Source organism: Neovison vison, chromosome 13 (assembly GCF_020171115.1).
Source record: "Neovison vison isolate M4711 chromosome 13, ASM_NN_V1, whole genome shotgun sequence".
NCBI classification, from domain to species: Eukaryota; Metazoa; Chordata; class Mammalia; order Carnivora; family Mustelidae; genus Neogale; species Neogale vison.
In genome coordinates, this window is record NC_058103.1 from 33,812,678 (window position 1) to 33,834,859 (window position 22,182).

General features: G+C 38.7%; 2 protein-coding genes across 2 annotated transcripts in view; one reads left to right on the forward strand and one right to left on the reverse strand.

Annotated features, from left to right (window-relative positions):
* Window positions 1-2,490: 2,490 nt before the first annotated feature.
* Window positions 2,491-18,989, reverse strand: EIF2S1 (eukaryotic translation initiation factor 2 subunit alpha). Its single transcript, XM_044231316.1, has 8 exons — window positions 18,829-18,989; window positions 14,537-14,778; window positions 12,141-12,220; window positions 10,028-10,179; window positions 6,314-6,420; window positions 4,891-4,988; window positions 4,061-4,204; window positions 2,491-3,029 (listed from the first exon to the last, which is right to left on the reverse strand). The coding sequence occupies exons 2-8, from the start codon at window positions 14,775-14,777 to the stop codon at window positions 2,904-2,906; spliced, it is 948 nt and encodes a 315-aa protein (XP_044087251.1). The 5' UTR covers window position 14,778; window positions 18,829-18,989; the 3' UTR covers window positions 2,491-2,903.
* Window positions 18,990-19,461: 472 nt separating this feature from the next.
* Window positions 19,462-22,182, forward strand: part of ATP6V1D (ATPase H+ transporting V1 subunit D) — a 31,455-nt gene continuing 28,734 nt past the window's right edge. The window contains exon 1 of the mRNA XM_044231318.1: window positions 19,462-19,631. Within this exon, the coding sequence (XP_044087253.1) occupies window positions 19,591-19,631 (41 nt within the window). The 5' untranslated portion in view covers window positions 19,462-19,590. The remainder of the gene's footprint in view (window positions 19,632-22,182) is intronic.

Consider the following 22,182-nt stretch of genomic DNA (forward strand, 5'->3'; position numbering starts at 1 on the left):
TAACATTATAGCATTTCTATGAAAAATGGCAATTCAGGAAGAGATGCAGAGCAGGAGCTGCTTAAGGACAGAGAAAGACGTAAACGGGAAAAGAATTAAGGAATGAAATTTTGGTTTACATTAACTGAGACATATAGGTACCAAGAAGCTTCACCAGTTGGGAAGTTAATCTGAAGTAGTGAAAAGTCTATATCATACAATATCTTTAAAAACATTTTTATTACTTTAAAGTTTATACAGTAATCTGGCACAAGCTACTGCCAGCATTCTTGCCAAGTACAAGTGCTTAGACTTTCTTTAATGAAGAGATATGTAACTTATATTTAAGGGGAGTAGATACTTCCAAAGTGCTTAAGGAAAAAAAATTTTCCTTTTAGATAGCGTGAACTGTCTCCTCTTAATCTTTCTAAAATACCTGACCCGAATGATCAGGAATTCCAAGCTAATGAGGTTTTATGGAATTAGGTTTTTTTTGTTTTTTTTTTTTTTATTGCTCTCCGAATATCAACAGGTGTTTATCTAAATTAAACTGCATTTGATTTGATGGCTTGACTCCAAATTGGCACAACTGCACCCTGTTCTGTATAGGGGTATCAGAATCTTCATGTGTTGAAAAAGTAGATGGCCATTACCTTGAGGCAACGCTTGCCGAAGTACTAGTACTTGAATTTTTAAAAATCCTGAACCACTTTAAAGGTTCTTCACACAAAAGTAGCTTCGTCAAGAGTGTTTGAAAGGATGGCAGTTGAGTAGTAACTGTAATGCCTACCTAGCATGTCTCTATAGGTTCTCACTAAACGAGCCTTATCCAGGTACATACTGGTTGTCTTGTTTTGCTACAAAACACAGCAAAAGAAAATGTTCGTATGCTCCCATTTTTTTTTTTCAGCTACTTTTGACTTTCCATTACAATTTAAGTGTGACCCCAACTATTGTGGATTTTCAGGTGTATGAGTTGATAGCCACTTTAACTCACAGGCAGAATGGGGAGATGAACTTGTCAATTTTTAATGAAAAGTCTTTGAATGGTAATCCAAGATTTGGATAAACTGGTCAATTGTCTTTAATCTGTTCCTCAGGTTATTTGGAGCTGGGTGTGTAGCTTGTCCTCATATTTGAAAGTGGTATTGTTAGGTCAGCAGGTATGTGTGCTTTAAGTTTGATTAGTTCTCTCCTTCATTGGTGTCAGTGAGGTATTAATCTTTTCTCTGGGAAGGGTCATAAATTTTGCAAAACTGTTGTGGAAGTGAGCAAAAGGCCTGGATGGGATAAAAATCACTCACTGTGGAGGTCACCAGTATTTCTCAAGGCTTATGCCTTAAAGTGTAAAAAATTCAGTAAACAACATGGAAATTTAACTCCTTGCCTACAACAAACATTTAAGGAGCACCTGTTCTTATTTTGAGGCCATTCTTGATGCCACAAGCTTTACAGACTTGTTTTAACTCCTCAAAAAGACCAAAGTGAAAATCATGTGCCAATCTATACCTAGACCTCCTCTAAATATTTCCAGGATGGCATGTACTAGCAATTATGGCTACCTTGTGGCAATAGCCATATGAAGTTTTACTTTTGGATTTAAAAAGCTAAGTAGAGGCTGCTAAATTAAACAGGGACAGGCCAAAAATGGCATAACTGTCTCACCAACACACTTCTATTTTCCAGTCCCTTTAATATTCAATTAAGTCTAGTACTCAATCAATTAAGGTGGGTTAGGTTTAATCTTTTAAGTATTTAAATAGCTATTCTTAGGAATAATCAATAAAATAAATCTAGTACCTCAAGTTTCCTAAGAGATTAAATCTATAAAACATACCCAAAGTAACTCAAGACTTTCTATACCCTGGCTAATGTAGCTGTAACTTCAAACCGTGTGTTATTTATGAAAATTATTTACCTTATTTATTTACCTTTAGATTCATATACCTTTTAAACAATTAGCACTTAAAACATAAAAATGATGGAAATGTAGAAAAATCACTGTAATTGTGTTTAATCAGATTCCTATTCATTATAAAGAGCTGAAGCTCTAGGTGGCACTAGTGAATATGTTAATGGAAAAGAAATCAAAAGTTGGGCAATGATACTCAAAATGACTAAAGAAGCAGCATCTTTAAAAATAAAACAGAACAAAAAATTTTACCGCCCTGAATTACAAACTCAGGGCAAGCAGCTTAGTAGACCAACAAGGACCAGTGTGATAAAATTCTCCCTCATACCATATATTGTCCCCAGTCTCAAGTTGGTAAAAGGCACACATCCTATGTAATTTTAAAATTCACATTTTAAGGCTTTTTTCCCCTAAGAATCAACTTTAACTGTGGTTAAAATTATTTTCTCTACACCCTCCTTTTGAAAGGATCTGCTGTATAGATCCTTTGGTCACCTGCCCTTATATTTCTCATCTAGACTAAAATGAAAGTAATAGAATTAGGGTCTTTGTAATCATAATGCTTTTTAAACTGGTGACAAGAAGGAAGAAGCCTATAGTTAAATATCCCAGAAATTTATTTAATTTTTGCTTGATACATTTTATGTAGAAAGGTTGAGGCTATTTGCTTTGGGTGCCCCTGATAAATCTCAGGGAGGCACTGAACTACAAAGGGGTGCCAATCTGGAGACATCAGAAATGGAAACCACAAGCCCAATTTTATGACTGTTAAAGATTTGTCTCTAGTGAAGTTAGGCCCACTCGCTTAAACTGCTGAATGTTGGAGCTTCTGTGTGAAAACAGCTGACTTTTAGGAGGACATGTCATGTTTTGGTCTGTTGGAACATTTAAATACTTGGAAATAAAAAATATTCAGCTTTGAAGTTTTCAATACTGGAAAACTTTCAAGTCTAGGGTTTACAGCCAGGAAGGGCTGCTTTGTGTTCCTTAAAATGGACTGTTTCCCACAAAGTTAATCTTCGGCTTTGGCTTCCATTTCTTCTGCATCATCATCTCCATCCACTTCTGCGTTCTCTTTTTCGAGCCTCTCAAGCTGCCTTGCAAGTTCAGTTTCATCCGTATCTGTGACCACTTTAGGCTGTGGAAGCAGAGGTATAATTTCAAAGTGAGGCAGTTCAACAGTACACAAATTCCATTTCAACACCATTACTGCCCAGTATTTTAATAACTTTTTTTTTAAATTTAAAGATTTTATTTATCTATTTGACAGAGATCACAAGTAGGCAGAGAGGCAGGCAGAGAGAGAGGGAGAAAGCAGGCTTCCTGCTGAGCAGAGAGTCTGATGCGGGGCTCGGTCCCATTTAGTAACTCTTAAAGAAACACTTGTCCTTCTAACAACTCTGCCATATCTATTCATTTCTGAGTGCTACTGTATCAATAAATTCCATTAGATAAGTAATGGGAGAAATGTATAAAAGTAACACAATATAGGAAAAAAATGCAGGTGTAGTAAAACAGTATATTTTTGTTATTTCTATAAACCAAAACAAAAAATATGAAAATAATCTCAGTGGCTCTATCTTTCAAACCCACAAGATGTCTTGTAAAAATGCATCTTCTGGATTCAAAATAAATTACTATTTCTTTTCAAACAGGTTTCATTTTTGTTGAGATGAGGAAAATACAGACTAATGTTTTTTCTAATCCTGAGATCAAATTTTAAGCCTGCCAATTCAATTCTGACAGTAACTGATCACTCATTTTTGTTAGCTATTTTTTTTCACTTTGGCAGGGGGATAAACCTAACACCATCAGTGCCATTAGTCCTGAATAACCATTGCATGACAGTTCTCATTTACTTATAAAAAGCCCTTTTAGGACCGACCCTCTGAGTCAATGATTATTTTAGGCTTAGAATTATAATCTTACATGTATCTTATATTTTGAAAGGCAGTGATTAAAGTATTTTAGAATGCAAATCATTCAGATGATTTAAATTTATCTATCTAAAATTATCTATCTACCTAAAGTAATCTCTAACTCCAATATGGGGTTTGAACTCACAACCCTGAGATCAAGAGTTGCATGCTCTACCGACAGAGCCAGGCAGGTGCCACTAAATTTCTTATAAATATTTTAAGGAAAAGGCAGACACACTATAGATCTTACCTTCATTTGAACACTGAAGACACCCCTCTTTTCCTCAATCTTTTCTTTAATAACAGCCATAGCTTGATTGAGAACAGAGAGGCCTTCTGTTCTCTCCAGAGTTGTTGTAGTCATCACATATCGAGGAGGAGCTATTAGATTAATCTAAGGAAGAAGACAAAAATTTAATTATGGACATACCAACACAACACAAAACTATTACGATGTTTACGAACTCTTAAGCACTCTGCTGCCTTAACAAATCACCCCAAAACTTGATTTCCAATCCGGTAAGTCAGCAATTTGGGGGTGGTCTGTTAAGGTAGCAAAAGCTAATTGATACAGTGATGAAATCCAGTATCAACAGCCCACTGCAATATCAAATACGTAGAATTATGACTTCCAGGTGTCTTTGGTAGCTAAAATAACTGTAGCCATCATCAGCATAATGGATAATTTGCTTCTAAAACAAACAAAAATTCTTATTTGGTTCTAAACTAAACTGATGGAACAAAATCCAAGAGATTCTGAATAACAACCATCTGGTTAATATACAACTTAAAAGACTCAGATCAAACTCCTAAAAGATGTGTGTGAATACGAGAGAATATGCTACCCTTTTCAAGGTCCTAGGAGTGTGATGGACATAGGAACTCTTTAAGTTTAGTACAGCTGGCTCTCTGGCACCAAACACCAATCAAAATCTTTAGTTACTGTGACATCAGCAGTAGCATCCCTTAGACAACATCACCAAGAACCATTTTTCGTAACACTTGTTATGAAATATGATCATAAAAAGAATCTGATTTGGTTTAGGCTGGTAGCAGGGAGAGAGAAAATGGACTACTCACCTTGATGGGCATGGTTTCTGTAGAACAATTCAAACCTGCTCTCAAGGCTTCCTTTACGGCATCGATGCCTTCATAACCATAACAAGCCACTTCAATATCTGAAATTACAGAAATTCAAAAACTTATACCGAAAGGGCTTAAAAGAAATCCGAGATGTGGCAGACACACTGGTATTCAAATAATTATTAAAGTTTTTATCACCCTTTCACAATTAGAAATCTACCCCAACTATTAACTTTCTTAACTATAAATTAGCTGAGTATAACACCTGGAAGTCATAATTCTACGTATTTGATATTGCAGTGGACTGTTGATACTGGATTTCATCACTGTATCAATTAGCTTTTGCTACCTTAACAGACCACCCCCAAATTGCTGACTTACAGTGAAATTCTATCTTCTCTTCCACACTGAGCCCCTGAATGACGGAATTACAAAAAAATAGAAATCTAATAAACATTTTGATTTCTGGCTATGTCTGGGTTAAAATTATGATTCCAACCTCTCCGTGACTCACTTCCTTATCACTGCAAATTGTTTAGAGCAGTTTAGAAACTGCACACCACTCTGGCCCAGTGGTTCTACTTTTAGGAGCCTGCCTAATAGAACACTTACACAGATGGGTAAGTGTCTATGTTGTAAGTCTGCTAGTTTGTAGTGGTTTTTTTTAATAGTGAAAAAAATAGTAGAACCGAAATGTTCACCAAGAAAGGACTGGTTTATTGCTTTATGAATATTACACCTTGTCATTAAAAAGACTGAGAAAAAGTCCCATGTTCTGCATGGAAGAACCACCATGATAAACTTAGGAGAAAAAACTAGCTGAGGAAAATTTTGCATAGTATGATGTAATCACTGTAAAAGCAAAAAAATTATGTCTGAATGTAAACAGCATATAGTCCTATACAGTATATGTGCCCAAGAAAAATGTCTGAAAGAATATACCCGAAGCTGTATTAACAGTGGTTAATCCAGAGGCACAAAAGGACAATACTGTACTTTGCCATCTCCTTAAAAAAAAAAAAAAGGGCTGGGGTGCCTGGGTGGCTCAGTCAGTTAAGAGTCTGCCTTCAGCTCAGGTCATTATCTCAAGGTCCTAGCACTGAGCCCTACGTTAGGCTCTCTGCTCAGCAGAAAGTCTCCTTCTCCCTCTCAAATAAATAAATAAAATCTTAAAAAAAAAAAGGACTAACTTAAGGTTAGCTAAATGCATACATGACAGTTTTCACTTGTGTCAACATATACATTTATTTTATGATGGTTCAAAAGAAGCAAAAAAAAATTCTTAAACTTTTCTTGTTATAAGAAACAGAAATACTTGCAGATGCTAATGCAACAATATATTCTTTGGTAACGCCCATTATTTAACAGCTTTTTGGTTCATGCAAAATATTTTAAACATCATTTAAAAAAAATCACTTACCTGCTCGAATTTTGACAGCTTGTGGTGTCAAACGCCTATTAATATTGTTAATAAGTACTCCCCGTTCATCTTCATTCAGATCTAAACTATCCAAAATAGATGGGTCTCTAATTAAAGCAAAACAAAACACACACAGACACAAAAACACAAAAGGCCAAGGTTACTTTACAGATAACTGTAACACCAAACACAATACCATTTAATAATGTTTAAGAGCCCAGGCTTTAGGGTCAGAAAGGAGTTCAAATCTTAGCTTTACACTTCATTAATTATGTGTTTTGGGGACTTTCCAGACCTCAGTTTCCAAACTATAAAATAAGGATGAAAACTATACATTTCACTGGTTGTGGTACTAAATGAGAATTCAGGCAAAGCACTTGGCACTACTATGACAAAAAGAAAACATCCAGCTATCTGGATGTTTCTATCTGAAGAAAAATTTTAGAGATCTAGCTAAAGCAAGGAATTAAAAAATGTCTCATATACCGGACATCCCACTATAATTACATTTCCAGGTACTTAGTCCCTGCTTCAAAGAGCTTGAGAAGAACTAAAACATACAAGCAAATTTAAGATAAAAGTACATCCTTGGAAGTCAGGACAGGAAGCTATTACTTTCAGTTAGTGGGCTCAGGAAGGGCTGCTCCGACTGAAGTGGCATTTCATCGGAGTGCCACAAGACCGGGCAGGGTCTCAGTCACCAGCATGCTTGTGGAACATGAACAAATGAAAAAAATTGAAATAATGACTAAAAGAAGCAAAGACAGCATTGTTTTAAGAAATCTGTACAGTATTAAAACAGAAATGGCCTATCGGGCCTAAAAAGTGGGGTTAGGGAATGAAACGTGAAAGAATTTGGGTGGAGGGAACTTTCACTCAGCGAATACTGCTTACAAAATGTAACAAGACAAACCACCAGAAAATGAGCAGAAGAGATGAACAGATGTTTCACAGAAGAAACAGTAAACCTATGAAAAGCTGTTAACTCCACCAACAACCAGTAAAATGCAAACCAAAAACAAGGTACTCTTCTACACCCATCAGTTTGACATAAGGGAAATAATCTGAGATATACACCAAATGTTGGTGAGGATGATGCTTATACAACTAGTAGAGGAAATACAAATTGTAGAACACCAATCTGGAGAATATTTTGGCAAAACCGAGTAAATTTAAAGATGCATATATTCAATCCTATAACCCAGCAACTCTATTGCTATTTATATACCTTAGAAACTCTCAAATGTACACAGAGACATGTACATGGATATTCATAATAGCATGGTTGAAAAAAAAGGGAAAAAAATGGGGGGGGAGGAGGGGATGATAACCTATTCTTTCTTAATAGGGAAACAAATAAAGCATAGTCCTACAATGAAATACACTACATAGAAATTAGTATGAAGTAGGTACGCATCTATCACTTGGGAGAATCCTGTTCATTAACAGCCTTACAAGTAAAACTGTAAGGTACAGAAAGCTACAACGATGGAGTAAGTTCCCTTTTTTTAAAAGTTTAAATAGAGCAATACAAAAATGATTCTATATATACTTTGTAGGTACATATATGCAATAAATCTGCAGAAATGTAAATAATGGTGCATACTAATTGCAGAATAGTAATTACCAACGATAACTAGTTATGATAATAGTTACCAATGATGAGTGAAGGGAATGGGTTGGGAAGAGTAAAACACAATTTCCAAGTATCTCAAAAATTTTAGTTCTTAATTAAAGAAAAAATACGAAGGACATGTAGCAAAGAATTATCATTAGTTAAACGTGGACAGTCACTGCATGGCTGATGAAGCAAAAGAATGTTAAGGAAAAGGGGAAAAACGTACGGCACTGCTGAGCAGTAATGGAAGGGGAGCTGAAGGTGGAAGCGAGGGAGCTGAGCTCGGGCTGGAGGATGGCAGCACGCCAAGGGACGGAAGGCATGCAGGACTGAAGTCACGGAGGACAGAAATGTAAAGCAGTGCTTAATGTTCAACAGCATAAACTCCAGATGGGAGCCAGCGTCTAGGTTTGATTGGGGCTTTTCCATTTGCTAATTTTGTGCATGTGGACAAAATATTTAATCTCTGCCTCAATTTCCTCATCTCTAAGACATGGATAATAACCGCACTTATACCATGCGCTGCTTTGAGAAATCTGTAAATGTTTGTTCTTATTATTAGTCTTACCTTTCTCAGAATGTGGTATGAAAAAAAAGTCACATGGTGGGTGGGGGGGGACTGGAAAGGATTTGGACCCCCAAATGAGCCGGCTTGCTGGAGGCTCTATCAGTCCCAGGTCCACTCGGCCATTCTGAGCTGAGGGGACCAATATTCTTCGGCAGCACGAAGGCTGGAAGTAACCTCAGTGTAGTGGAGAGGCTGCGTGGGGAGCGCTAACAGTTGGGAAGGAGTAGGATGAGCAGACGGAGAGACAGTTAAGTACAGAGAACTGAAGGAGTCCAGCTATTTTAAAAAGAGAGGACACAGTGCTTCCTACAAGAGAAAGCAGAGAGAAGGTATACTCTGCTTTTAGTGTGAATGGGAGAAATTGGAGCGTATTTTTATGCTGATGGAGCAAAATCAACAAAAAGAAAGGCTGAAGACACCGAAGAGGGAATGAGGAGGGCACGACGGATAAAACCCCAGAGAAGTAGCTGCGCACAGGTGCTAAGATTAGTCTGAGAGCAGTAGGGATACGAGATCAGCATGGCGGGAGGCAGGAGGTAATGACAGATGGGAGAGAAGGCCGCTGAGACAGTGGAAGGAGTAGAGATTTTGGGCAATGGCTTCTATTTTCTTTATAAAACCAGTAGACAGCAAGAGAAAGGGGAGTGTGTACCTGGTAGAGACTGTGTAAAAGCTCTAAAACAGCCACTCTAAGAACAGGAGGAAGAACTGACAAAGAGCAGAGAGAATGTGAGGGAGCAGTGAAGGCGCAGCTGAGGTTGGAGACGGTGACGAATATGCAGTGGCACCGACCTGCAAGACTCTGGTTTTTCCTAGCGGCACCCTGCATTCTACAAGTGCAGAGAAGGCAGGAACATCGATCCAAGGCTGGATGTAACAGAAGGAAAAACAGGGCAAAAGCTCATGATATTGGCAAGAAAGTTGTTGAAATGAAGGACCTCAGTATGTCTATACTGAGTCAGAAAGAGAAGGCAGGAAAGGGTGAAAAAACACGGAGGAAGAAAAAGGTTTGGAATCAGAGTCTGGCATAGAATTAAGACAGAGCAGGACTAACTATGAGGGAGCTGGAAAGACAGGAAACTGTCTGTGGTAAAAGAACAGAATATATGAATTCAAGGTTTTAGAAGAGCACAAATTCTAAGACCCAGGGTGAACCCATATGGAAACTGCCTAAAGCAGCATGGGCTGAAGGTCTAAGGAACAGAGGTAAAGAAAACAAGGTACAGTTGTAGATGAGACATCTACAGTGACCCTGAAGTTAGCTAGGAAAATAGCAAAACCAGGAGGGGAAAACGTGAGACAAAACCATATGGTTCACGAAAACTAAGGTGTACACAATTATATATGCTTGGCTATACAGGATTGGCCCACATTACGGGTCTTTTACATGGAAATATTTTTATCTAAATTTGGCAAGGACGTAATATGTGGGTGTTGTGCTATGATTACATGTCAGGCTCTCAACTTGTGTGCTAGACCCAGCAGCTGTGATCTCAAGGCAGAACCAGAGCCAAGAAGGTGTTCTTACGAGACTGCATGCTTAAATGCATCATAGGCACCATATCCAGGTCTCTTGTATTTGTCATCAAAGACCCAGGCAGTCCTCTGGAACAGGCTCTCCAGCTGCTCGTCCTTGGTGTACTCTAACACCTCAGCAACATGACGAAGAATGCTGTAAACCTGGACACAAAATGAAGAGTTCAATAATTCAAAGATAAGAGATCTTAAAAAAAACAAAAAAGGTATTTTTACATTTCAGTAGACAGAATATAAAACAAATCTTTGGTTACACTACAGTAATTCCTCAACAACAAAGGCTTAACATGCAATAAGTTCTTTTTTCATAGAGGAATATTCGCTTTCCTGTAACACTTAAGTGGGTTTAACAAGTACAAAAGTAGGACACTAAGTACAAAACTTAGTGTCCTAAGACCTAGATCAAGTTGACTTAGGGACCAATCAACCTCTCTAAATTTGTTTCTTCTTCTGGAAAAGGGAAATACCAGTATCTCTCCTTTTAACTACAGAGAGATCAAACCTATCCCAATTATAACTGGAAAACATTATGCGAATGAATAAAATGTGTATGTTATACAAAACTTTTGTTATACAAGTATAAGCTATTACTACTCCACATGAAAGCATGGAACAGGATTGAGATTTAGTACATTTTTGCTTTGTTATCATTTAGAAGTCATCCTTCAATGTGCCTATCTCCTACTCACTGCTGCCAAACTCTTTTTCATTTCCTAAAAATGAAAGGGCATAAGAAAAAGGGGATAAAAAAGGTTTTCACATTACACATGAAAGTTGAGTGAGAAAAGGAACTAACATTGGCTATTTTATTCCATCACCTTATCATCCTGATAAGATCTACTAACATTGCTCATTTTATAGTATCTTAAGGGGGCAAAACAAAGTGACAGTTTCCTAGAGCAAAGCTTCTCAAACTTGGTAGGACCTGAGGAACCTGCATTAAGCAGTAGGAAATGTCAGTGCTATTGGCTACATTCTGAGTGGCAAGGTCCTCAGTTTACTAATAAGGGACTTCACTGATAGTGTTTTCTTTTTTGTTTTTTTTTTAAAGATTTTATTTCTTTATTTGATAGAGATCATAAGTAGGCAAAGAGGTAGGCAGAGAAAGAAGGGGAAGCAGGCTCCCTGCTGAGCAGAGAGCCCGATGCGGGGCTCCATCCCAGGACTCTGGAATCATGACCTGAGCCGAAGGCAGAGGCTTTAACCCACTGAGGCACCCAGGCGCCCCCTGATAGTGTTTTCTAATGTGTAAACCACACTGCAGTAGTACTAAACACATCAGTAAAACAAAGGGAAAAATTTGGGTAATGATCTTTTGCCTTTTAGATTTTTATTCTTTTAACTAGGGTTAATTAAGATTTCAGATATAGTCTCTTCATTTAAACACTATTTTCCTGGCATTTAATCCTGAAGACAGAACACATGAGAGAGATGAAAAAATAAAGCAAACAGACACAATGGAAACATTGCCATTAAGAAACAAAGATCTAGAGAATGAAGGATAATCTAAATAGGACCAGAGAAGAAAAACTACAGACAATATGAAGAATGAAAAAATAGCTGTTCTTGCTTCATTAATGATTACTGTACAGAAGTAGGAGATTACAGCCAAAATAAGAAAATGAAACAGAAAGAACCCTAATAAACTAGGAGTTAAAAAAAATAGTAACAGGCCCCCCTGCCTTGCTTTCCTGGATTCACATTTTATAAACCCTTGCTTATTCTTAACATACAACAGCTGGTTGTCCCTGTGACTCTTATCCCAGAATGGGGTTTAAAGTCAAGAACTACATGTTATGGTTAAGTCAAATCAACTGAAATCACCCATAGTTAATTTAACCTAAAATAACTTAAAACATTATCGTCTGGTATACTCATTTTAGAGTATTAGACGATAAGCAATGCCTTAAGGTAGTACTACCATGAGGTTAAAAACACTGAAGTCATAACTCTTTTGAAACTAAGTCTTCAACTTATCCTATATAACTCCTAATTATAAATGGAATTACAGGTACAGAAAATCCAGTTTTAATTTTCTTCCAAGAATATTATATGCTGATTATTTATTAAATAGTAGACTAATTTCACACAAAAATTAAACTTACAGTTTTGGATTTGGTGAATTTATCTTCACATTTGATTGCTTCCTCTGGAGAAACTCTTCTTTTTGACAAATCAATATATCCTATACAAGAAAATTTTGGGAAAAAAAAAAAAATCATCTGTGCCCAAGTGCTAGCTTACCACTGTGATACATTTTCACATCAGATTGGTTGGTTGGCATACTCACTCATTCCCCACTAAAATCAAATCAATAAAAACTGCATGAGAAGAGGAGAGATTTTTGTTTTCAGAAATGCATCTATAGCATCATGTAATTGTATATTTTCTATCACTTCATTGAAGGGAACTAACAATTTCAATTACCCAAATGAAAGCTAGTCAAAGGATTCCGTACTTGTCTTTTTGGCATCCATTCATCAAAGGGTCAACTATGTTCTATATATTTTCTGTATTCTCCTTCTGATGCTCCTTCTGCCTCCTGACCAAAACTGGTGCTTCCTCCTCATGGTGGCCCTGCGTGGGCATGGTGTGGCCATGGAATCTGCCTCGCCATATTGTCTGTCACCTCCATAAATTTTAATCCCATGGGTACAAAATGATACAAGCATGTAAATGCATTTTAAAGAATTTAGGAGAGAAAAATGGTCTCTTAAACTTCCTTACATATTTCCCAGGTCAGGCGTCACACCTCAAGGGCCTGCATAACTTCCTTTACCACTTCTTATAATGCAGATTAAGTAATAAATCCTCTTAGTTTCTATTTACCTGAAAATGTCATTTCTGATTTTCACTGTTGAAGATTTTCTTTAAATATTATAGAATTCTGGGCTTAAAGTTTTTCTCTTTCAGTGCTTTAAAGATATCATTCAATGCTCAGGCAGCCATTATTTTCAGTAAGAATACCATACTAAGAGTAATTTGTATTACTCTTCCCCTGTGAATCAAGAATCATTTTACTCTGGCTACTTTCAAGATTTTCTTATCTCTGTTTTTCAATAATGTGCCCAAATATGGTCTTTTTCTTTTTCTAAAGAGTTTATTTGTGAGAGAGCGAGCAAGTGAGCGTGCATGCACACAAGCAGGCAGAGTGGCAGGCAGAGAAAGGAGGAGGCTCCCTGCTGAGCAAGGAGCCTGATGTGGAACTCGATCCAGGACCCCGGGATCATGACCTGAGCCGAGGGCAGTGGCTTAACCGACTGAGCCACCCAGGCGTCCCCTTAGATGTGGTCTTATCAATATTTATCCTGCTTGAGGTTTGCTAAGCTTCTCCAGTTTGTCAAATATGGGAAACTTTGGTCAGTATTTCCTCAAATATATTTTCTCCCCCCTCTCTCTCTTCTCTTGGAATAGCGCTTTTAATATTTGAAAAGTTGCTTTTTTCCTGCTCTGTTCTTCAGACTCATTCTTTTAAATGAACTTCCTGCAAGCCTGACTTGAGCTTTCTACCATCTTTCGCCTGCTGTTAGCCCATTTGGTGAGACTTTTTGATATTATACTTTTAATTTTAGAATTTATATTTAGTTTTTTGTGAGAGTTTCTAATGTCTCTACTGAGATTTCATTTTGTTCATTCATTACAAGCTTATTTTCCTAATATCCTTGAGCAGTTGCAAAATTTGCTTTAAAATCCTTATCTGCTAACTCCAATATTAAGGTCACCTCTAGGTCAACCTCCATTGGGTTGCTTTTTCTGTTCCGTGTGGGTCATACTTTCCTATTTCCTCAAATGTTTAGCAATTTTGGACCCTGAATAAATATTCACAGAACATGAACATCCTAATAATCAAAGAGACACAGAATACTGGGTTTTGGGTATATGTTTGCAATATATTCCATTTTTCAAAACTTACATAAAATATTCCTAAAATCCATTTACCTTTGCCCCTTTTCCATGTTCTTCCAATAATCGGATCACAAATTTAGCTTTAAATCAAGAAAAAAATTTTTTTTTTTTTTCTTTTTTAAAAGTAGGGCTCTACACCCAGCATGGAGCCCACAGGGCTTGAACTCACAACCCTGAGAACAAGACCTGAACTGAGATCAAGAGTCAGACTCCTAACTAAGTAACCCAAGCGCCCCTCAATAAAAAAGCATCTTACAAATATAGGAACTAATACTCTGGTTTACTTATCTGTCTCTTCTGAGTTTAGCCATAATGAGTCAACTATCAATATTCAGGTAACCTCTGGGGATAAAAGTCAAGCTACCTGATGCAAACTAGCCCTAGGATGTGCTAATTAAACCACTACATACAAGAAGTCTTGCTTAGATGGGTAACTGGCATCCTTCTCTAACAACTTTGTATGTAAAAAAAAGTTTAAGTATAAAGGGAGATGTTTTTGTTTTTACAGCAGTCAGGAATTTACAAAAAAATAAAATAAAATAAAATAAACCATTTTAAATCTGAAATTTGTATTTTAGATATTTTTATCACTTACCTTTTTCTTTGTCCACTCTTATGACAACCACACATTCATTCCTGCCAATTCTGATCAGTTTGTTTATAGAACGGATACGCCTTCTGGACAACTCACTAAGAAGAATCATGCCTTCAATATTGTTGTATTCCAGCAAGCTGACATAGGCCCCCATTTCAGCAATGGACCTTACATTCACCATCACTACATCTTCCACCTCAGGAAATTTGTGTTGATAAAATCTACAACTTAGACCCGGCATTCTGCATTTTTAAACAAAAGAATTAAATGAGTATTCAGTTAAGGTCAAAATAAAGAAATGTCAATCAATTTTCCTATCTTGCCACTGGAAGAAATGATTAGTCTTCTCTTTAAAGTTCTTAAATGGTACCAGAAAACAGACAGATATTCAGGAATCAAGCTTTTTTACTTTGCTCCACATTTTTTTAAGGCCTGGGTGATTCTCTGACATGTTTTAGAGGAATCATAAAAAATAATGACCATCTATAAAGTACTTTGAGGCCTAAGGATTAAAGGTACACCTCAAGAGTAAAATACTATTTTAATATAACCACCTTAAGAAATAACAAATGATGGTAAGCATCACTACTACTATAAACTTATCAGTAAAACGAAAGCTACTCATTCTCTGAGTCGGCTAAGACAATATACTACCACCCACTATATAAAGGGAAGAATCTTCTGACTATATGAACCATAGTCCTAATCATGTATCAAGTAATATACTCTATCATTTTAGCCAAAATTACAGTATCATATGTTAAAACAAAACCTAAAAATTTACTAATCACAAAAAATATTCAATATAACTTAATGCAACTAAATAAATACTTTTCTTTTATTGAACAGGTATACCCAATCTAGAGAGTACCTTTATAGAACTCCATTACAATAAAGTTCGAGAGTCTCAAACTCTAAGCATTAAGTATATTTAAAATAATTCCCTTTGATCTACCCAACCTACACTTAGTGCCACTCCTTTTATGCCCCACAAGACTGAAATCATACCATTCACAGAAGTATATTTGTAAAAGAAAGCTATAAATCTAATCATAGCTGATGATTTTCACGTTTTCTTACTAACCTTAACTAATTTACTATTCTCAAGGTTCAGAAAATAGGTGGGAATAGGACCTAAAGGCCTATGAAAATGTGTGAAAATTTGTTTACTTCGTTTATTTTTTGAGAGAGAGAGAGAGAGGGAGGGAGAGAAGGACAGTAAGCAAGTACGGCAGACGGAGAATCTTAAGCAGGTTCCACACTTAGCAAGAGCCTGATGTGGGGCTCCATCTCACAATACTGAGATCATGACTGGAGCCAAAAATCAAGAGCAGGGTGCTTAACCGAGTGAGCCACGAAGGTGCCCCAGTTTTTTTCTGATTAATTAATTGGGAATAAGGCTGCCATTACTTGATCTTAAAGACAGAACATCCACGCACCAGCTCAGAACCCCAGAGTTCTGGGGTAGTGCAGTTGAGAACTGTTAACTGAATCCACAAGTATCTTCACAGTGGCTTCCCACTGATTTTACATCTTTCTACTACCTACATGGTCCTACATGATCTGGCACTGCCTCTCTCCCTAGTTCTCTCCATTTTATAGTTGAAGAAACAGGAACCCAGGCCAAGTAACTTGTTCTGTCACATACTGCTAACAAGTGGTAAATCAGAATCTGAACCTATGAAGCTTGGATCCATAGTCCGTGCTCTTATTCACCAGGCTGTATTTTCATTCAATATTACCAACAAATAGATTAGTAAGAAACATCTTTTTTTTTTTTTTTAGTATATGTGCTGCCGAAGCGAGCACAAGAAACATCTTTAAAAAAAAAATTACATTAATATATTCCGTACTAAAGCAGATACCAGAGATCAATGCAAGCTTTTAATACTAATCTATCCTGTTCAACAAAAAGAAAAAAAGCAGCATATTAATAACAGTGGCAGAAATGCATTTCTGTATAGCTTGACAAAATAGGGATTTAGCAAATAAAGAGCAGTAGATGTTCAATGGCCAGAATTACCCGCCAAGAAACAGCTGAGCTGGTTGTTTCATTCTTCAACAAAGTTGGTTTTTTTTTTTTAACTTTTCTTTCTTTTGGACAACTGTATGTAAAGCACTAAAGTCTGAGGGCTAGAAGTTTCAAACTGGGTATCAAAATAAATGGTGTCACAGAAGAAAACAGTTTTAGAAGATTTAATATGGGCTAACCATATTCACTTACCAGGTTTATTCAAATAGTAAAGCTGGTTAATTCTGGAGAAGCTAGACTTAATTTGATGATTAAAGAACACAGGCAATACTGTAAAAGAATTCCAGCAGGAGATATGAATACTACTGCCTTAAGAGGTACCCATCTCTTTACTTTATACAGGGTCCAAAAAGGACACAGCCAAAGGTATGTTATTTAATGCAGAAAGTAACCAGTAACTACACAATAGTTCTAGACATGGATCCCAGCCCTTGCTCTACTTACTAGCTGTGATTGCTTGGGAAATGCATTCCCATTAAACTGTAGTTTCTAGCCTGTGTCATGGACCTCACAGGTTTGTGGAGTGTTATCAAATGAGACATATATGTAAAAATTTGCCAAGTGTAATTTGCTATACAAATATGACATTAAAAGGCAAAGAGATACTATTTCCATTTGGTAACTTGATTTGTTAAACAGTAAGATGTTTGCAATATTTATGTACTAAGCACTACTGACAGAGAAGAGATAAAGACAGCTAGCAAGTAGGGCAGAGGGAGAATCGAATCTTAAGCAGGCTCCTTTCTTACCTAAGGAAGTTAAGTACAGAGTGGGAAACAAACTAGTAAGTAAATAATAGCAGTATAAAGTACTATGAAAGCATTAAAAGGGATTAAAAGGGAACCAAAGAACAGAAATATTAAATGTCTTTCTCAAGGATAAATGCTTAGTAAGTACTAGGACAGGAACTAAAACCAAGTCTTCTGATTTTAAACCCAGAATACCTTTAACCCACAGAGCCTCAGTAGGTCAGAGTACTACAATATGGTATGTATTCTTTGGTACAAAAGAATTGTCTTTCAAAATATACTCAACTCCAAGCTAATTTCAAATACCCTGCATTGTCAGTAATTTTGCCCAATCAAATGGTAGGCAGAACTTCTTTCTCACACCAGTGCATGGTCAAGTAACCATAATCCAGGAAGTCCCCACTCCTCTCCAAAGTTAAGTGTGTTATGTGACAGAAACAACTCTTGATAATTCTAATTGGCTCTAATGCTTATCGGTAACCATCTCTGAACATTAGTTTGTAGTATAGGAGTGCTACGCAAATAAGCTTTTAAACTATTTCACTGCAGTTTAAATAGAAGCACCAATCTCTACAAATATTACTGTGTGTTTTTTTCAAAATCCTAGGAGAATCATTAACTGCCAACCTGGCATCAGATCAACTCAATATAGGCAGTAAAGCTCTATGTAATTCATGAACTACTGAAAGACACATAATCACAAGTTTTTTTTTTTCCTTGATAACCTCAACTGCAAGATTTCTCTGTGCACCTTTTCTCCAAGAAACAGTGTTTCTTGCCTAATGATAATTAAAGTAGACAAGTTTGGGGGATAATAGAGGCTTCAGGCCGAATACCAATTTAACTCCCAAATTCCCTTATCTTTCTCTCAGTGGTGCTGAAATATGGAAAACCGATACTAACAATAATGAACTCTTCAACAGTATGTTTTAGTTTCGATGCAAGGGATGACTCATTCTATAAAGATGCACAAGTCAAGCGATACTAATATGAACGCCAACTAGAAAAAAATAAATTATCGGACAAACTACTCTTGGATCTTTTTAACCCAGCTCTTGTCAACACTGCGGCCCACCCCAATGGTCCCTTCAAGTGTCTGGTCTGGACCCACTGAGAGAGAGTATTTGGTGAGGTGGATGGGGGTGGGGGGAAGCCATGTAGTGGTGGGATTCTCAGGCCCAGAAAAAGCAAAGTGCTCAGCGTCCTGGGGCGGGGGTGTCACAGCATTTTCCCGAGGCCGCCCCCATCTCAAAGTGTCCTCACTTAGAGCATATAGAAAAGGCTGTACGGTCACTTGGCCCACATTGCTTCACCAGATTCCTCCGCTCGTACAATGACACCGCTGTAACACGGAAGACCCACCCGGCGGCGCCGGGTGGTGTCGGACACTTCCCGCGCAGGAACGGGAAAGGGAGGGGTGTTAGCCCAAGGCCTATCCTCTCTCGACCACCCAAGTCACTGGACACAACCAAAGTGAGTTCTTGAAGAAACCGATCTGGGGGACTAGTCACCTGAGGTATGTGTCTGAATCCCGCGCCGGGATCCCGTGCCGTGCTCTTTAATCGCAGAGAGCAGACAGTCCAGGCACAGCAGCGGCCGATCCTCCTCAGCGTGCGCTTGGTTCTACCCCACCGCGCATGCGGAACCACCTCGCATCACGCAAGCGCCAACAGAAGAGGTCCCTCTTACTCACTGACCATAGAGTCTAGGTCCTCCGGAAAAAAAAAAAGAATGCAGACTAAAGGAGGGCCCGAAAAGTACGCTTTCTCGATAGCTATCGTTTTCGTTAAATAAGTTTCAAGGCGCAGGGAAGAGGTAAACTGACTCTTTGTCCTTGAAGAATTAATCCTCTCTCGAAGCTCCAGCCAACCATGAGGTGGCGCTGTGACCAAAGATGGAAAAGTGAAAGAAGAAAAGGCGTGTACTCTTCTCTCTTGTTCTTTCACCCCGCGCGTGCAAAGTCTTGCGCAGCCTCCTGGGCGGTGGAGGGGGAGGGGCTAGAAGGAGAAGCGGAAGTGAGGGGCGGTTCGTTGAGGGGGTCCGAAGCCTTAACATCCGGGCATCGCCTCTGTCTTGTTCTCCCCCACCCTCCCCACGTGCCAACAGGAAGCGGAAGTGAAGAATGGTATACACGTATCCCAGCAGCCACTTAGCAACGCGAGGAGATCAGGTGACACAACCAGCTGACTCCGGTAGAGGAAGACCCTGTGCCTGGGGCTCTTGCAAGCTACGGTTGCCCGGCCGGGGATTCGAGCCTTACTATCATCGTCAGAATGTCGGGCAAAGACCGAATTGAAATCTTTCCCTCGCGCATGTAAGTAAAAGAACGGGTCGGGCAGCGTTCATAGGTTCTTGAACGCCTGTCCCGAGCAGCAGTCCCTGCATACCCTTGACCAGCAGCGAGGTTTCTTGTTTGCTGGGCGAATCTTGAGCCCTCCCCCGTTCCTTTTCGTGAGTTTGGGGGCGCTGCTCTTTAATGGCCCCCACCCATTCCTCTGAGGGAAGCACACTGGACAGAGCGATCCCAATCCGTAGGAACATGCTGCTCGGCCTGCTGGTTTTTTTTTTTTTTTTTAAGATCTTATTTGTTTATTTGACAGAGAGAGATCACAAGCAGGCAGAGAGGCAGGCAGAGAGAGAGGAAGGGAAGCAGGCTCCCTGCTGAGCAGAGAGCCCGATGCGGGGCTCGATCCCAGGACCCCGGGATCATTACCTGAGCCGAAGGCAGCGGCTTAACCCACTGAGCCACCGAGGCGCCACGGCCTGCTGGTTTTTACGGAGGTCTGCTGACTTTACTCATTAATTGAGGCTTTCATCCCGTTTTCCTTTATTGAGCTGGGCAGTGGGTTTATAGAACTATGAATCATCCCGTTTTGCCTGAGAGAGGCCACGGTTTAATGGAGAGATGGACCAACTAGCGAGGTTTGATAAATATTTTGAGAAGGGAAGTTTACTGTGGTGAGAAGCACATAGAAGAGGCTTCTAGGCCAAGTTGGGGGTTGAATCGAATTGCCCGAGTGTGGTCGTAAGGTTTGAGCTTGGATGCCCCTTTTCATTTTCCATGATCCCACGAAATGTCACCTGCAGTGGGAAGATATCCCTGAGTTTTCGAGGCACTCCGTTTGCTCCATTACCATTTTGCCTCGTTCAGACAGACCTCTGTTAATACCACCCAGACTGTAAAGTGAATATTTGTTTACATAGCTTTCCCACTGAATTGTGAGCTGTCTCCAGGAGGAGAGAATGTCTTGAGAATTAATCCGTAGAAGGGCTATAAAAAAAACCATAGCGCCCTAAGTGTTGGGCAGTTTTTAATATTAAGATTTTATTAATTTATCTGACACAGAGCACAAGTAGGCCAAGTGGCACGGAGAGGGAGAAGCGGGATCCCAGCTGAGCAGGGAGCCCTATGCTGGGCTAAATCCCAGGACCCAGGCAGGGATCATGACCTGAGCTGAAGGCAGGTGCCTCTGTTTGGGCCAGTTTTTAAAGAAGGTTTTATAGTTTTCTCAAATTTGTCTAAGAATGTGTCATAGTTAAGATTGTTATTTGGCCACTCCTCCTCTTCTACTTCCTCTCCTCCCACCCCCTTGAGGAGTAGAAAATCAGATTTGACTTTGACATTTAGATCTTTTGATTGTGGTCCTATTTCTTAGGAGGTGTTCTTGTTTTTTTCCTTCATCCTGATTTTTTTCTTGGAAAATCTGAGAATGCCTGAAATAAAAGAATTATATTCAAATCCAAGACTTAGCTTTCTGTCTTTTTCAGTTTGGCTATAGCTCTTAATGAAATGAAGGGGTTTGGGGGCTTTTTATTTATTTTTGCTTATTTTTTACATTCACCCATTGATTTTCTAGTAGATGTTTATATTAAGTGGGAAGCAAGTCAGCTGTGGAGAAAGGCACCGTTTGTAAAATAGATAAGGATCAAGCTACCCTGGGGTAGGGAGATCTGCAGAACTCCCAGAACTTGACCATGAGTCTCATAAATGTCTGCACTGAAAGACCACCAAACTAGAATGGCCTATGGCTGTGTTCTTTGATTGACCCCGGCACTGGTGAAAATACCTGTGGAGAAAGCCAGGTGCTCCAGGAGAATTTGTTCTATCCAATGCCTGATGATAGGCTCCTGACCTCCCTTTCTTAGGGCATTCACTAAAAATGGCTTACAATTATGCATCCTTTCTTTTCCTTTTGAAATATACATCTCTATCCTACAACTTAGAAGTGTCATTCTCAAGGATCTGAAAGCCATTTCTTTGAAATGTAGTTATTGGGAAGGATGGATGTTTCCCAGTCTCTGGGAAGATGGAATCCTAACTTCCATGATTGCCAAGTAGCAAGTGTCATTTTCAGTGACCAGCCCTTTTTAATTTTTTACTTCTGTGACTCTTTTTGAGTCCGCTCTTTCTTCTCTCCCTTTAAAATGCCCAACCAGGGGCACCAGGGTTGCTCATTTGGTTAAGTGTCTGCCTTACGCTCAGGTCATGATCCCAGGGTCCTGGGATCAAGCCTTCTATGGGGAATCTCTGCTCAGTGGGCTCTCTCTGCCTGCCACTCTGCCCTCTTGTGCTTGCGCACATATGCACTCTCTCTCCCTCTGTCAAATAAATAAAATCTTTAAAAAAAAAAAGTAAAATGTCCAATCACTTCTGCACAAGTCAGAATGGGGCTCAGCTCTTTTTCCTACTGTCATTGGTTACTGCACAAAATCTGTTTTCACCACCTGAATGTCTGGCTGTGTTTATTTTTTAATAGTAGTCAGAATGTTAACATTTTGTTTTGTTTTGTTTTTGGTTTGAGACTAAGAAGTTAAAATGGACGTCTTTGGGCTTAGACAAGAAGACTAATAGATTTGTAAAAGTG

Excerpts from the sequence above, each read along its gene's own strand:
- EIF2S1 (XM_044231316.1), bottom strand. The coding sequence starts at position 14,777 with ATGCCGGGTCTAAGTTGTAGATTTTATCAACACAAATTTCCTGAGGTG. Across the intron at positions 4,205-4,890 it reads CAGAAACCATGCCCATCAAG|ATTAATCTAATAGCTCCTCC; the intron begins GTGAGTAGTCCA and ends CTTCTTCCTTAG. Across the intron at positions 3,030-4,060 it reads TCTTCAGTGTTCAAATGAAG|CCTAAAGTGGTCACAGATAC; the intron begins GTAAGATCTATA and ends CTGCTTCCACAG.